Source organism: Solanum dulcamara, chromosome 9 (assembly GCF_947179165.1).
Source record: "Solanum dulcamara chromosome 9, daSolDulc1.2, whole genome shotgun sequence".
Taxonomy (NCBI): domain Eukaryota; kingdom Viridiplantae; phylum Streptophyta; class Magnoliopsida; order Solanales; family Solanaceae; genus Solanum; species Solanum dulcamara.
Window position 1 is genome coordinate 76,196,799 of NC_077245.1, and position 17,948 is coordinate 76,214,746.

The window sequence follows — 17,948 nt, forward strand, 5'->3', positions numbered from 1 at the left end:
ATAGTATCATTATTTGCATTGGATTTTTTTACTCCTTCCTTAACAATGTGATATGTTTTATTCAATTTGACTCATCTTCAAATCTAAACTAGATTAGATCAATTAGATATTTTAAAATTTTAATTTAAATATTCTAAATTATAGAAAAATTATTATAATAATTTGTAATTCTTTTCTCATCAATATATTGAAATAATAAATTTAAGATATTAATCAAAATTTACTTTATTTGAATCGAAAAAATATCACATAAATGATGAGAAGTATTAATTATGATCCATGTGGAAGAAGAGTAGAGCTGTTCTCCCACGTCCTTTGATTTTGTGTGATTTTAGTTTAGAGATTTTAAAACAATTCTTAAACAAGATTTTAAATTTCATCATTAAAATCATTTGTTGTCATTCACAAAAGAAAAGAAAAAGAAAGGAGATCATGCGGACCACTACTTCTGCAAATATAAGATTAATGATTTTTGCCACATGGCATTGACTACAAATGTTACCCAATATGATTCAATCCGCAAGACAAGTTTTAGGATGAGATGTCATTGACGCTCGGTCTTGTTTGTTTTTATTAAGATTAAAACCTAAAAATATTAAGATGTATATTAAGATTTAGAGGCATAAATCTGAAAACATATTTAAAAATTAAGATGTTACATATAATACTATGTGATTGGGTACACCTCATTTATTAATTGCACTTACTGAAGGTATTAATCTAAATCATTTAGATCTCGATAAGTCATTAAGTCTGTTTGTTTTCAAGGTCTGAATCTTAATCATTAAGTGTGTTTGTTTTTCTTATTTACAACCACTTATTGTGTCTGAATGATTAAAATCGATGACTAAGTCTTAATATCATTAAGATGTCTATTAAAGAATTTGTATAAAGATGACAATTCACCGCTAATCCATCTACTTTCACCCACCATCCACAACCACCATTTCAGCTACAACTACCACCACCATCAATCAGCACCACGCCACCACCTACTATCCACAACCATCATCCTCAACTCAACCACCACTACCGCCAAATCACCAAAATCAATCGTCATCACCATTAACCATCATTTGCAATCATCGTCACCAATAATTATTACATTCACTTATCACTATCGATAATTACCATAATTAATCGACATTATATACCGCTATTCAACATCATTATTCACCATCTCCATTAGCTATCAATATCATTTAACTATACTAATTGCCAGCTGTTGCCACCAACAACTACGGTTAATCACTACGTACTGTCTACCACTATATCATAGGATACTATCCATAACCACCATCATCAGTCAACATCATTCAAAATCGACACACACAATCACCATCACCAATTGTCATATAAAATTTTTAAAATATTTTATTGATATAATATTTGATCTATTTAGTATTTTATTTGAATTTTATATTTATTATATTTTAAACAAAGACAAATTCTATACATTCAAAAGTTTGGAAAAAACCCATCTTAACTATTTAATAATCAGATATTAATGCAACATCTTAATATTCAGATGTGTATTTAGATTCAGACATCTAAATCTTAATGCACCTCCTAGGGATAAGAGACATAGGGCTAAAGAGATAGCCAAAAAAGAATTTTTTGTGTATAATACTACATAATCTCGTCATGATCTTAATGAAAACAAGCGAGGTAACACATTTCTAAGTGAATGATTATTGTTAGCTCTTTTGACATTTTCATTAATATTTTATTTAATAAAATTACAAGTGTGTCACATTGGAAATTTCTAAAAGAATTTACCACTATAATTTTTTTATATAACTAAATCAAATGTGTATAATAGAACTAGTAGTATCAAATGATATAACATACCATCAATGATTCTCACCAGCAAGAAAACTTTTGGAGTGAAGTCAAGAATAGGGAAATCCTAGCTAATCTAGCATGGAGACCTTCCCAAAACCCCAATAAACTCTGGAGTAAGGTCTTAATTAGCAAATATCACAAGTCCAACATGAATTATGGACCTAAAAGAACTGTGTCCAGAACCTGGCACAACATCCAAAATACAACAACAACAACAATAACCCAGTAAAATCTCACAATGTGGATTCTGGAGAGAGTAGATTGTACACAAACCTTACTCCTATCAAGGTAGGACGACTGTTTTCGAGAGACCCTCGGCTAAAAAAAGCATAAAAAAGGTCACATAAAGTTAAGAAATTCAAAGCGATATAGAAAAATAAATAACGAAAGCGTCATAGATAAAATAGAGTAAAGTAATAAATAATACCAGAAATAACAGAAATGAGAGCACAAGAAATTGTAAGCGCTAATGCGCCTACGAATAGGGAAGAATAACGAGACTATGTACTAGCCTTCTACCCTAATGTGGGTCCTCCACACCCTTCTATCTAACGCCATGTCCTCGGTAAGCTGTAACTGTGCCATGTCTTGTCTAATCACCTCTCCCCAATACTTCTTCGGCCAACCCCTACCTCTTCTGTAACTATCCATGGACAACCTCTCACACCTCCTCACTGGGGTATCCGTATCTCTCCTCTTCACATGCCCAAACCATCTCAGTCGCATTTCCCGTATCTTGTCTACTACTGAGGCCACTCCCACCTTATCCCAAATAGCCTCATTTCTAATCCTGTCGCTCCTGGTGTGGCCACACATCCATCTCAACATTCTCATCTCGACAACTTTCATCTTTTAAACGTGAGATATCTTAACTGGCCAACACTTTGCCCCATACAACATAGCCGGTCTAACCACAATTTTGTAGAACTTTCCCTTAAGTTATGGTGGCACCTTCTTGTCACATAGCACTACGTAAGTGAGCCTCCATTTCATCCCTCCTGCCCCAATACGATGTGTGACATCATCGTTAATCTCCTCGCTGCCTTACATTATAGACCCAAGATACTTAAAACTAGGAAAATTATGCAAATGCAATAACCATCATTTTGTAGAACTTGCCCTTAAGTTGTGGTGGCACCTTCTTGTCACATAGTACTACGGAAGCGAGCCTTCATTTCATCCACCCTGCTCCAATACTATGTGTGACATCATCGTCAATCTCCCCGCTGCCTTGCATGATAGACCCAAGATACTTGAAACTAGGAAAATTATGCAAATGCAACTTGATTGATATATAGTTCACAATAGCATCCATGGGCCTATCTTGAGGGAGGAAGAACACCTTAAGATCAAATACATTAACCAAAATTGAGAGCAGGACTTGAGAAACTTTCCTATCCCCTCTTGATGTTCTCGAGAACATCACCAAAAGTTACTTCGTTCCTCTATGCAAAACAAAAGAGGATATCATGATTTGGGGGCTAATCAGTAATGGACTCTTCTTAACAAGTATGACCTACAACCACATCAACAACAATATCCAAAAGAAAAACTGGAACCCTATGAAAGGTTCAAGTAGAGATGGTTAGCCAATGCTCCTAGCAAGATCAAAACATTATTTTGGCTCCACTACCACTATAGGCTACCAACAGATCATTCCCTCCATAACAAGAGCCTAAATGTCAAGCCTAAATACCATTTATGCGACTCACTCAAGGAAGATATAGACCACTTCTTCTTTTAGTGTGCAAATTCATCAACTATATGAAATATTGTACTTAATAGAAGCCTCGACCCTGGAACCGTAGATACAAAAACCATAAATAAGGGTAATTGGGCCAACCTATGGAATAAAATTAAAGATAATAATTACAATGCTTGGCTGAATTGGGGCACCCTCATTCCTTTTTGTCTCTGGAAAATTTGGCTCACAAAAAACAACAATACCTTCGCCAATAAAAAAGACCCAATCAACATCCGTCACACTCTGGCACAAGCATCTGGGTACCAATTGTTAATTACCAATGAAAAAAGGGCCAAAACTTCTAAAACAATCAATCATGTCAAATGGAAACCACCAAATACTGACACTCTGTTAAACAAAACACTGGGGCAGTGGCTTAGGAAGAGTTTTTAGATTCACATGAGAGATTGGTGTAATGACCCTCAAGGTCATTTTTGGAATTTTTGTAAAATGACCATTTTACCCCTCCCTTTAGATGCCCGAGTCATTTCTAATTGTTATTGGGTGTTGATTTTTAGAAAATCTTATGAAAAGTTAATTCCTTGGAAATTTTGAGTTTCATAAGCTTTAAGTGTTAAAAAATGGTATTTGGGGTCAATTGGAGCTACGGGACTCAGAATGGAATTCCGTCGATTCCAGCAGCTCCGAAATGTCAAAATAGGCTTAGGAGGCTTTACGGAATCAGTTTTGAAGCTGTAACGAAGATTTGAGGCCTTGAGTTGAGAATTTGAGGAACTTTAAGCCAAGGTTTGACTTTGGTCAACTTTTGGAGTTCCGATGCTCGGAATGGAATTCCGACAACTCCGTTGGATTCAAGAGATGGTTTTTGGTCTAGAAGAAGTGTTGGTTGAATTTTTAGAGGTCCCGAGTCTATTTTGGTATTTTAAAGGCCTAAGTTAGTTTAGTTGCGACTTTTTGAGTTTTGGGCTAACGAAATCTCGAATTCAAATTCTGATGGTTCCATCAGCTCCGGAATGACCAAATTAGGCTAGTAGCACTGTTGGAATGACTATCGAGTCAATCGATACGAGTTTGGGGCTATTTGGCACTTTTGACTTTGAAACTTAGCTTATAGTTGACTTTGGTCAACATTCTTGGAAAATGCGCTCGAATAAAAATTCTGACAGCGCGGTTAGTTCCGGAATGTTGATTTTGGTCTAGAACGACCCTTCGTTCGCTTTTTGAGGCTTCCGGACTAATATTGAGGCCCGTTGTGGAATATGACTTAAAATGACTCTTGGATGTGGGACCCACTTTTTATTATAATAACCTCGTATGAGAATTCTGAATGCGCCATTGAGTCCGAAATATCGAATTTAGTAGGGTAGCATATCTGGTTTATTTTTATCGGATTCCGAACGAATTCCGAGGGTCCATTCGGAGACTTTAAATAATAGAAAATCAGAAAAATCTGGTGCAATAGTGCAGATTTTTGCACCAGATTTTCAGATTTTTCTCCTCAACTTTGAACCCTCATTTCTTGAGTTCTAGAGCTCCAAATTGGGTGATTCAAAAGGCAAAATTGTGAGGTTTTTCGTGGAGAACGCATTGGAGAGATTGAAAACTGATTTGGAGCATTCGATTCAGGTAAAAATCGTGATATTATTTGCAGCAGTGTCCATTTCTGGAATGGATTTTTGAAGAACTTTGACAAGTTATTTCTTGACCAATATAAATCCGATTTGGGCGATTCCAGAGGCTATCTTGCATGGAAATTTAAGGAGAACATCGTGGAAGTTTCAGAATCTGTTTTTGGCACGTCGTTCGAGGTAATAAATTGATTTTTAGCTGCAGATTTAGTGATTTTCAGAATGAAATTTTATTGAATTTTGAAAGAGTGTATCTTGGTCAATATAACTCCGTTTTGAGTGATTCTTGAGGCTAGATTGTGGGGTTTTTCGCAAGGATCATCATAGTGCAATTTGTTTGGGTTGAAAGAGTCTCGTATTTCCAGAATTTACTGATTTTGATGCTGCCATTTTTAGTCCTTTAGTCCGAATTTATGAGTTTTGGTTGTTTGATCGTCTTGCGTAATTTCCCACCCCGAATTGTGTTATAAATCTGATTTGTGAGCTTGGAGTGACGTTTAGAACCTGTTTTAGGGGTCAAATCCGGAATTTCGTATGTGGGCCCCACAATTCCTGTTTTCGACCCAAAAATTGGTCCATTTCCAAAAATTATGAAATTAGTGTCTAAACGACCGTATCGACGTTGTGGTTCTATTTTTGACAGTTTGGCAGCGTTATGAGGTCGTTCGAAAGGAAAAAAACTCCAGCACAGTGATTTGAAGCTCGCGTGTTTAGCCTACAGGTAGGCTACGGTTTATCATTCTTTAGATTGAGCTGGAATGTGTGAAAGCATGTTGAAATAGTTGGAATTTGGGTTGGGTAGTTTGATTGTATATCTTAGGTGTTAGAAATCATGCTTTAGGCTTATTATTGGGTTTTCAGATATTTAGAAGCATGTGTATCTTGTCGTTATTTGTTAGTATTATAAGGAGAGTTGAATGAGCATGTTGTTGATACTGTGGAGTATGTTGGCCTTAGTATAGGTGTTAGAAATCATGTTTTAGGCTTGTTATCGGGTTTTTCGGGTATTTAGAAGCAGATGTATCTTGTCGTTATTTGTTAGTATTATAAGGAGAGTTGAATGAGCATGTTGTTGATACTGTGGAGTATGTTGGCCTTAGTATAGGTGTTAGAAATCATGCTTTAGGCTTGTTATCAGGTTTTTCAGGTATTTAGAAGCATGTGTATCTTATCGTTATTTGTTAGTATTATAAGGAGAGTTGAATGAGCATGTTCTTGATACTGTGGAGTATGTTGGCCTTAGTATAGGATGTAAACTTGCTTTATATGCCCGGCGTCGCTCCGGTGGACTTAGATCCCTGTAGAATGGTGTAGCGGGCTAGTGCCTAGTAGTTGGCCTTAGCTAGGCGATACCCTTGCTCTTAATAACACTCACACCCATAACTCGATATAGTCATAACTTTTTAGATGCGTTGGCAATACTAGAATTCATGATCGTTTGGCTTTGGCTCCAGTTCAAGTTTTGGCGGCATATCAGTTGACACATTGGGGAGAAAATTCTCGATACTGTTGTTGATTAGTTGGAAAAGATATATTCGAAACCATGGGATAAATTATCTATGAGCATCCGGGTACCCAGTCCCGGCCTCCGTTCTGAATTATCGGGGAGCATCCGGGTACTCAGTCCCGGCCTCCACCGACTTGCTAGTATGACGAGCATCCGGGTATCCAGTCCTGGCCTCGATCATACCGATGTATTACGGCGAGCATCCGGGTACACAGTCCCGGCCTCGACCGCACCGATGTATTACGGCGAGCATCCGGGTACCCAGTCCCGCACTTATGTATTATGGCAAGCATCTGGGTACCCAGTCCCGGCCTTGGCCACTTTGAATATTCGGGCGAGCATCTGGGTCCCAGTCCCGGCCTCGACCCCTAAGTCACCCCTATATCGATTGACTCTTGGAGATTCTGGGTTTTGGAAGTGATACAGTACTTCGGTTCCTGACATCACAGATTCTTGGTTCCTAGCCTTGGTAGTTATAGCTATTCTGTGTACTCGGCGAACTTATGGGGGTTCGTTCGGGTTTTTATTTAACTTGCGTACGAGTGTCCCGACTGGGCTTATGGGGGCCCAGTTGGGTATAGTTAGCTGTAGCTCTCGTAGATAGTACTCTTTTCACTTTAGATGCTTATGTTGATTCCTATTTAGGCTTATTCCTCTTTTTCATATTGTTTTCACCTTTTCTGCTCAGTCGGTCTATGATGCCTACTGGGTACCTGTTGTTTTGGTACTCATACTACACTCTGCATCTACTTTCGTGATGCAGGACCGAGCACCAGCTACTGTCACGAATAGATCGAGCTTGTTGCAGTCAGATTCGGAGACTAGGGTGATAACTTGGCGTTTTTGGATCACTTCTGTCTCCTTCATAATGGATGGCCCGTCTTTTGCCTTTTGAGACTAGCCAGTTGTTGTATATATATGTCCGGTCCACTTTCGAGACTTGTACTCGTCTTTTATTTTATAGCAGCTTTGTACTTGTGACTTCCAGGTTCTGGGAGGGATCTTTAGTTGTTTAAAACATGTTTTGGTTTACTTCCGCTTATTCATTCTGTTTACTTTTATAATTCAATGCTCTTATATAGTTTTTGCCTTCAAACACATTACTTGAAGTTCCGGGTTGATGGGTTGGCTTACCTACTAGAGGGTTATAGTAGGTGTAATCATGACCTACGAAATTGGGTCGTGACAAGTTGGTATCAGAGCCCCAGGTTCATTGGTCTCACTTGTACAGAGCTAACGTCTAGTAGAGTCTCGCGGATGGGTGCGGAGACGTCCGCAACTTATCTTCGAGAGGCTACAGGATGTCATTAGGAACGATCTCTATGTTGCTTCATTTCGTGCATTCTTGTGTCTTATTGGTTTCCTAAAATCTCATTTGTTTCGCTCTTTCATCGGAATGGTTCGTACGCGCGGTACTATTGGAGATGATGACCCACTAGTTCTAGGTAGGCCTTGAGGCCAGCCCCGTAGAGTAGGTAGGGGAGCAGCACTAGCTCCCGACCCGGAGATAGAGCCGAAGCTAGTAGAGGAGCATCAGGACGCTCCTATTCCTACTCAGCCAGAGGGACCACCACCACCAGCACCGCCCCCAACTGCACCAGTTATGACCCCAGCACTTTAGGCAGCGATTGTGCAGCTCCTCATAGCTATAGGAGTTGTACCATAGGCCCCGACCCCAATAACATGCATACCAGCACCGCGGGATCCGTCCACCTAGACAGCACCTGAGGTTCAGCCGCCTCCACCAGTTGTTGCACCCCCGCTAGCAGTTCTAGATGGTATGATGTCATTACAAGATCAGAAGATGTTAGGAGTATTTCAGAGGTTGTCTCCCCCGACATTTTCTGGAGCTATTGGCGAGGATGCCATAACGTTCTTGACTACCTGTCAGGAGCAGCTCCATTCCTTAGGTCTTGTGGAGTCCAGAGGTGCCGACTTCACTGCTCACCAGTTTAGAGGGGCAGCTAGACAGTGGTGGCGCTCTTATTTATAGTCCAGGCTAGCTGGGTCACCACTATTGACATGGGCCCAGTTCTCAAAGGCTTTCCTGGCTCTATACATCCCTAGGAGTGTTAGGGACCGACTCCCGGATCAGTTTACTCCTTTGGAGAAGGGTCACATGATAATTACGGAGTACGAGGCCAGATTTCATCAGCTTTCCCAACATGTCACTATGATTCTACCCACTGAGAAGGAGCGGGTATGATGTTTTTCTGCGCGGATTGAGACCTTACCTGAGATTGGGGACCGAACACCTTGTTTCTGCAGGCCGCTCTTTTCTCGATGTGGTGGATCATGCCCGCACGATCGAAATTATTCATCGCCAGGCCCAAGGGGGCAGCGATAAGAGACCCAGGCATCAGGGTAGCTTCAGTTGGTCCCATTCTAGAGGCCATGATAGTTATGACAGGCCCCGTCAACGATTCCAGCAGGATAGGTACCAGCAGGGTCAATCCAACCGGCCGATTCAAGCCACCCTTCCAGCAGTTGAGGGTAGTCAGCCCCGTTCGGGGAGTTCCACCGCAAGGCAGAGCTCGAGGGGATCAAGTCTGTTTTCTTCCTACCGCGGATGAGTTATCACGGGTCGCTCAGCTTCAGGATGTTTCGATTGTGGCTCACTAGAACACTAGGCTAGGGAGTGTCCCGACCGGGCTAGACCATTGGTAGTAGCACCACCTCCACCAGGAGGTATATATCTAGGTCACGGCCGTGGCGATGGTCAATAGGGTATTCGGGGAGGTTCCCGAGGAGGCAGGTTAGGTGGTAGGGTGAATGTTCATAGGGGAGGCCGACAGGGCCACTTCTATGCTGCTCCGGCGAGGGCAGAGACTGAGGCATCAGATGATGTTATCACAGGTACTATCCTTATTTGTCAGCAGATTGCTTCAGCTTTATTTGATCCAGGTTCCACGTATTCCTATGTGTCTATATATTTTGCTCCACCTTTGGGTATTCCTTATGAGTCACTTGAGGTCCCGTTATATGTTTCGACCCCGGTAGGGGATTCTTTAGTAGTGGATCAGGTTTGTAGATCCTGTGCAGTGACTATTTAGGGGCATGAGACTCGGGCAGATCTTATTTTACTTGATATGCTGGACTTTGATGTTATTCTGGGCATTGATTGGCTATCCCCTCATTATGCGGTTTTGGACTGTTATGCCAAGACCGTTACATTAGCCATGCCTGGTATTCCCCCGGTCTTGTGGCAGGGTGTTTATAGTCGCTCACCAACTGGGATCATATCCTTTATGCGGGCCCAACGGCTAGTTACATCCGGGTGCTTAGCGTACTTAGCTTATGTCCGTGATGTGTCCAGCGAGGCCCCTACTATTGATTCAGTTCATGTGGTTAGGGAGTATACTGATGTCTTCTCTACTGACCTACCTGGTCTACCCCCAGAGAGAGATATTGACTTTGCCATAGATTTGGAAGCCGGGCACTAAACTTATTTCTATACCACCTTACCGTATGGTCCCCGCAGAGCTTAAAAAGCTTAGTGTGCAGCTTGAGGATCTTTTATGTAAGGGATTTATTCGCCCGAGTGTGTCGCCGTGGGGTGCGCCTGTCTTATTTGTTAAGAAGAAGGATGAGACTATGCGGATGTGTGTTGATTACAGGCAGTTGAATAAGGTGACGGTGAAAAACCGTTACCCCATGCCCCGTATCAATGATCTATTTGATCAGCTTCAGGGTGCGATCATGTTTTCTAAGATTGACTTGAGGTCTGGCTACCATCAGTTGCAGATTAGAGCAGCTGACATTCCTAAGACTGCTTTTCGGACTCGCTATGGCCACTATGAGTTTCTTGTGATGTCATTTGGGCTTACTAATGCCTCCGCAGCTTTTATGGACCTTATGACTCGAGTATTCAGACCTTATATTGACCCCTTCATGATTGTATTCATCGATGACATACTGGTATACTCAAGGAGTAGGAAGGAGCACGAAAAACACTTGAGGGTTGTGCTCCAGACTTTGAGAGGTCAGCAGCTTTATGCTAAATTCTCAAAAGGCGAGTTTTGGTTAAATTCTGTGAAATTTCTAGGACACGTGGTATCCAGAGAGGGTATCAGGGTAAATTCAATGAATATTGAGGCTATTCGTGGTTGGGCTAGGCCCATATCTGTTATAGAGATTCGGAATTTTGTTGGATTGGCTGGGTATTATAGACGATTCATCCTGGGTTTCTCCACCATTGCAACACAATTGATCCATTTGACTCACTAGGATGTTCCCTTTGTTTGGTCCGAGGAGTGTGAGTCAAGTTTTCAGAAGCTTAAGGAGTGTTCAGTTCCAGAACATCAGTTTCATTTTGAGTTCTGGTTTTTCAAGTTAAGGTTGGGATTTGGGGCTTTGCGCGGGGTGTCCTTGTTTTGATTGTTTTCATCCTCATATGTTCAGGTAGAGTATGTAACTCCTTAGAGGTTGGTGTTGTATGCTTCGATAGGCAATTTTCGAATTGCGTTGAAGGTTTTCGAAATACGTAAGGATTTGTAGAACGCCCTTAGTGGCTTGGAGAAAAAGATTTGAAAACAAAAGACAAATACTTGAAATTTTGAGTGAGTTGTATCTGCCATGGTCGTGTATTACTCAATTCGGTGGTTTTAGTTTATTTTGGTTGTCCTCAATTGAAATCCAGTGTTTTGAGTCAAGTTCGGGCTAAACGAGTGAGAGTTGGAGCCCAAGAAAGAACTGAAGGAGTTTTTGGAGTTGGAAGTGAAATTGAGGATTTTCTTCTCAGCCTAAGTTCTGTGATGGCGTTGTTCAACTCGATAGGGTGTCTAAAATTTAGGCAAAGCATGTAGGTCCAAAACCCTCGTCCTTTCGTGCCTCTAGAGAGTGATTGTACTTTTACTTTCGCGGACGAAAGTTCTTTTAGTAGTGGATTTTGTAATGACCCTCAAGGTCATTTTTGGAATTTTTGTAAAATGACCATTTTACCCCTCCCTTTAGATGCCCGAGTCATTTCTAATTGTTATTGGGTGTTGATTTTTAGAAAATCTTATGAAAAGTTAATTCCTTGGAAATTTTGAGTTTCATAAGCTTTAAGTGTTAAAAAATGGTATTTGGGGTCAATTGGAGCTACGGGACTCAGAATGGAATTCCGTCGATTCCAGCAGCTCCGAAATGTCAAAATAGGCTTAGGAGGCTTTACGGAATCAGTTTTGAAGCTGTAACGAAGATTTGAGGCCTTGAGTTGAGAATTTGAGGAACTTTAAGCCAAGGTTTGACTTTGGTCAACTTTTGGAGTTCCGATGCTCGGAATGGAATTCCGACAACTCCGTTGGATTCAAGAGATGGTTTTTGGTCTAGAAGAAGTGTTGGTTGAATTTTTAGAGGTCCCGAGTCTATTTTGGTATTTTAAAGGCCTAAGTTAGTTTAGTTGCGACTTTTTGAGTTTTGGGCTAACGAAATCTCGAATTCAAATTCTGATGGTTCCATCAGCTCCGGAATGACCAAATTAGGCTAGTAGCACTGTTGGAATGACTATCGAGTCAATCGATACGAGTTTGGGGCTATTTGGCACTTTTGACTTTGAAACTTAGCTTATAGTTGACTTTGGTCAACATTCTTGGAAAATGCGCTCGAATAAAAATTCTGACAGCGCGGTTAGTTCCGGAATGTTGATTTTGGTCTAGAACGACCCTTCGTTCGCTTTTTGAGGCTTCCGGACTAATATTGAGGCCCGTTGTGGAATATGACTTAAAATGACTCTTGGATGTGGGACCCACTTTTTATTATAATAACCTCGTATGAGAATTCTGAATGCGCCATTGAGTCCGAAATATCGAATTTAGTAGGGTAGCATATCTGGTTTATTTTTATCGGATTCCGAACGAATTCCGAGGGTCCATTCGGAGACTTTAAATAATAGAAAATCAGAAAAATCTGGTGCAATAGTGCAGATTTTTGCACCAGATTTTCAGATTTTTCTCCTCAACTTTGAACCCTCATTTCTTGAGTTCTAGAGCTCCAAATTGGGTGATTCAAAAGGCAAAATTGTGAGGTTTTTCGTGGAGAACGCATTGGAGAGATTGAAAACTGATTTGGAGCATTCGATTCAGGTAAAAATCGTGATATTATTTGCAGCAGTGTCCATTTCTGGAATGGATTTTTGAAGAACTTTGACAAGTTATTTCTTGACCAATATAAATCCGATTTGGGCGATTCCAGAGGCTATCTTGCATGGAAATTTAAGGAGAACATCGTGGAAGTTTCAGAATCTGTTTTTGGCACGTCGTTCGAGGTAATAAATTGATTTTTAGCTGCAGATTTAGTGATTTTCAGAATGAAATTTTATTGAATTTTGAAAGAGTGTATCTTGGTCAATATAACTCCGTTTTGAGTGATTCTTGAGGCTAGATTGTGGGGTTTTTCGCAAGGATCATCATAGTGCAATTTGTTTGGGTTGAAAGAGTCTCGTATTTCCAGAATTTACTGATTTTGATGCTGCCATTTTTAGTCCTTTAGTCCGAATTTATGAGTTTTGGTTGTTTGATCGTCTTGCGTAATTTCCCACCCCGAATTGTGTTATAAATCTGATTTGTGAGCTTGGAGTGACGTTTAGAACCTGTTTTAGGGGTCAAATCCGGAATTTCGTATGTGGGCCCCACAATTCCTGTTTTCGACCCAAAAATTGGTCCATTTCCAAAAATTATGAAATTAGTGTCTAAACGACCGTATCGACGTTGTGGTTCTATTTTTGACAGTTTGGCAGCGTTATGAGGTCGTTCGAAAGGAAAAAAACTCCAGCACAGTGATTTGAAGCTCGCGTGTTTAGCCTACAGGTAGGCTACGGTTTATCATTCTTTAGATTGAGCTGGAATGTGTGAAAGCATGTTGAAATAGTTGGAATTTGGGTTGGGTAGTTTGATTGTATATCTTAGGTGTTAGAAATCATGCTTTAGGCTTATTATTGGGTTTTCAGATATTTAGAAGCATGTGTATCTTGTCGTTATTTGTTAGTATTATAAGGAGAGTTGAATGAGCATGTTGTTGATACTGTGGAGTATGTTGGCCTTAGTATAGGTGTTAGAAATCATGTTTTAGGCTTGTTATCGGGTTTTTCGGGTATTTAGAAGCAGATGTATCTTGTCGTTATTTGTTAGTATTATAAGGAGAGTTGAATGAGCATGTTGTTGATACTGTGGAGTATGTTGGCCTTAGTATAGGTGTTAGAAATCATGCTTTAGGCTTGTTATCAGGTTTTTCAGGTATTTAGAAGCATGTGTATCTTATCGTTATTTGTTAGTATTATAAGGAGAGTTGAATGAGCATGTTCTTGATACTGTGGAGTATGTTGGCCTTAGTATAGGATGTAAACTTGCTTTATATGCCCGGCGTCGCTCCGGTGGACTTAGATCCCTGTAGAATGGTGTAGCGGGCTAGTGCCTAGTAGTTGGCCTTAGCTAGGCGATACCCTTGCTCTTAATAACACTCACACCCATAACTCGATATAGTCATAACTTTTTAGATGCGTTGGCAATACTAGAATTCATGATCGTTTGGCTTTGGCTCCAGTTCAAGTTTTGGCGGCATATCAGTTGACACATTGGGGAGAAAATTCTCGATACTGTTGTTGATTAGTTGGAAAAGATATATTCGAAACCATGGGATAAATTATCTATGAGCATCCGGGTACCCAGTCCCGGCCTCCGTTCTGAATTATCGGGGAGCATCCGGGTACTCAGTCCCGGCCTCCACCGACTTGCTAGTATGACGAGCATCCGGGTATCCAGTCCTGGCCTCGATCATACCGATGTATTACGGCGAGCATCCGGGTACACAGTCCCGGCCTCGACCGCACCGATGTATTACGGCGAGCATCCGGGTACCCAGTCCCGCACTTATGTATTATGGCAAGCATCTGGGTACCCAGTCCCGGCCTTGGCCACTTTGAATATTCGGGCGAGCATCTGGGTCCCAGTCCCGGCCTCGACCCCTAAGTCACCCCTATATCGATTGACTCTTGGAGATTCTGGGTTTTGGAAGTGATACAGTACTTCGGTTCCTGACATCACAGATTCTTGGTTCCTAGCCTTGGTAGTTATAGCTATTCTGTGTACTCGGCGAACTTATGGGGGTTCGTTCGGGTTTTTATTTAACTTGCGTACGAGTGTCCCGACTGGGCTTATGGGGGCCCAGTTGGGTATAGTTAGCTGTAGCTCTCGTAGATAGTACTCTTTTCACTTTAGATGCTTATGTTGATTCCTATTTAGGCTTATTCCTCTTTTTCATATTGTTTTCACCTTTTCTGCTCAGTCGGTCTATGATGCCTACTGGGTACCTGTTGTTTTGGTACTCATACTACACTCTGCATCTACTTTCGTGATGCAGGACCGAGCACCAGCTACTGTCACGAATAGATCGAGCTTGTTGCAGTCAGATTCGGAGACTAGGGTGATAACTTGGCGTTTTTGGATCACTTCTGTCTCCTTCATAATGGATGGCCCGTCTTTTGCCTTTTGAGACTAGCCAGTTGTTGTATATATATGTCCGGTCCACTTTCGAGACTTGTACTCGTCTTTTATTTTATAGCAGCTTTGTACTTGTGACTTCCAGGTTCTGGGAGGGATCTTTAGTTGTTTAAAACATGTTTTGGTTTACTTCCGCTTATTCATTCTGTTTACTTTTATAATTCAATGCTCTTATATAGTTTTTGCCTTCAAACACATTACTTGAAGTTCCGGGTTGATGGGTTGGCTTACCTACTAGAGGGTTATAGTAGGTGTAATCATGACCTACGAAATTGGGTCGTGACAATTGGGTACTAGGTTTCACTGAATATATACCTCCCTCACTAACCCAGACAGGGAAGAACTACAAGCATTGCGAAGAGACCTACTATTCATAGTAAATCATAAGCTCACACCCCTTAAGATTACTACTGATTCGACCGAAGTTATTCATATAATAAATAATAACAATTTGCCATATGATAATTTGACTGTTGAGTGCAGATGCTTAATGATTAAGTTGAAAGCTACAAAGTTGTCCCATGTAAAAAGAGAACAAAATAAAGTGGTGGTATCATTGGCCAAAGAAGGGATGAAGAAGATAGTTTTTGATGAATCCATCATTTTGATAGTTCCTCCGGTGTTTGTACAGAAGGAAATGGAAGCAAAGAACTAGTTATGTTAGGATTACAAACAATTATATTATATGTTAATATTTTCCAGTGTCGGAATGTGAACCAGACAATTATTGATGAGTATCCATTGGTACTATTCTTAATTAACTTAATGTTTCGATATCAATATATATAAATCCCTTTGATTAAAAAAAATACAGTCAATGGTTCAACCGACTACAATACCGCACGAAGTAATAATTTTAGTAATAAGAACATTAAGATTAAACCAAGCAAATTAATCTTCTGTTTTGGTTTGTAATCCAATTCATCAACTCATAAATGTGACATAAGCAAAAGTATAAGAAGATATCTCAACTCATAAAGTTACTGATATTGAACGTAGTAAGAAGATATTTTGTACAATCTCCTTGAGTGGAGAAGAAAGGAGGATGTCCTATCAAATCAATTATCACATAAAACATGCACGATAAATTTAACAACACAATAAATTTAAATAACATTAAAAATAATATTATATTTAAAAACAAAAAACATACAATACAATATAATAAGTAAAAAAAAAACATGTAAAGTAAAGTACAAAAAATAGAACATTTGGGGTAGCAAAATCAAAAAACTAGGATCTAGTAAAGTGAGCAATGAAAGAATCCATTGCTTTCTTAGAATCGCCACCAACATTGATGGATTGTCTAACTTTTTTACCCAAATCTACAATATTCTTCTTCACCTCATTTCCTTCCGGTGAACCCATCAATTTTCTTATCGCGGTCTCAATAGTTGTGGATGTAATTAACTCATCACGTCGCTCCCAATCCTTCACCTTGATGCCAATTTTGAGTACATTTGTGACGAGCACTGCAATCCTCGGATGGTCAAAAACCATAGGCCATATGGATAATGGAATTCCCATAGTAACAGACTCCAAAATAGAATTCCACCCGCAATGAGTCAAGAATCCTCCTATTGCTGAGTGCCCCAAGATTTCCAATTGGGGTGCCCAATCCTTCACCACGACTCCTCTTCCTTGTACTCTCTCTTCGTAACCTTTGGGAATTTGGACTTGTTCACATTCTTTTAACAACACGTCACTCACTATCCAAATGAACTTTTGTTGACTCGTTTCCAATCCGATAGCAAGCTCTTTGATTTGTTCTATGGATAAGGATGTTGTTGTGCCAAATGACACTAATAATACCGAGTTTGGTTCTTGTTTGTCTAGCCATTTCAAATACTCATGACGATGGATCATGTTTTTTTGATCATCAACATCATTAATGGTCGTGATTGGAAGTAATGGACCAATAGCCCATTGCTTGGTGCCTCTTCCTAGTAACCTATCGAACCTTGCATGAACATCGAGATAAGGTCCCTCAATCTCCTTGCATGTGTAGTAGAGGTTTCCAGAGCAGAAATTGTTATGCACATGTTGCATTATAATGAAGTCCATGAATTCTGGTATGAAACTACTTTTATAGGACGGGAGATTATTGGGAAATTCAAATCCACGAGGGAGTAGAAATCTCATGACAAATTTGCCAATAAAGAAGGGGAGGTGGAGTCGTATCAGTTCATCTTCCAAATACATGGAACTTATCATAAAAGCAGAGGAGGCATTGAAACATTAGGCCTCTGCATTCTGTAGAGAAACAATGTCTTGAACAACCCTAGCCATGAGAGAGTCATAAATGACTACTACCCTACGAGTTTGTTTGGAAACCTCTAGTAAGAATGCACCCACAGGCTCGCGCAACATAAGGGATTCTTCAAGGAGGGGTATCATGAATTTTTGTGACTCAAATTCAGGTATAGATTTATCTGAAAAATATTGACCGCGAGATGGTGGATTTGGGAATTCATGAAAATGGATGTTAGAAGTGGTAAGAGGGTCCCAATCATGAACGCGATTTTTAACTTGCTTAATTTTGTCAGTATAGCAAATATAATGGATTGGTAAATTGTAGGAAGAGACGAGTCGAGAGATATGTAGGAGTTGATTGAGATGTCTTTGTAATAAAAAAGGTACCATCATGACAACAACATCTTCTTTAATTCCATTATTTTGGCTAGGGTTTAAAGAATAAGTCATTTCTTCAACAAACTTTGGTAATATAGAGTATTAATTCTTGATGTGGCTGGCTGCCTCTTTTAATTTGTTGAGAAAACATATGG

The 17,948-nt window shown here is 40.1% G+C and overlaps 1 protein-coding gene across 1 annotated transcript; it reads right to left on the reverse strand.

Moving 5' to 3' along the window:
• Positions 1 to 16,395: 16,395 nt before the first annotated feature.
• LOC129903815 (zeatin O-xylosyltransferase-like) lies at positions 16,396 to 17,226 on the reverse strand. Its single transcript, XM_055979331.1, has one exon. The coding sequence runs from the start codon at positions 17,224 to 17,226 to the stop codon at positions 16,396 to 16,398; it is 831 nt and encodes a 276-aa protein (XP_055835306.1).
• Positions 17,227 to 17,948: the final 722 nt, after the last annotated feature.

Coding starts and splice junctions, on each gene's coding strand:
- LOC129903815 (XM_055979331.1), bottom strand. CDS start 17,226: ATGGACTTCATTATAATGCAACATGTGCATAACAATTTCTGCTCTGGA.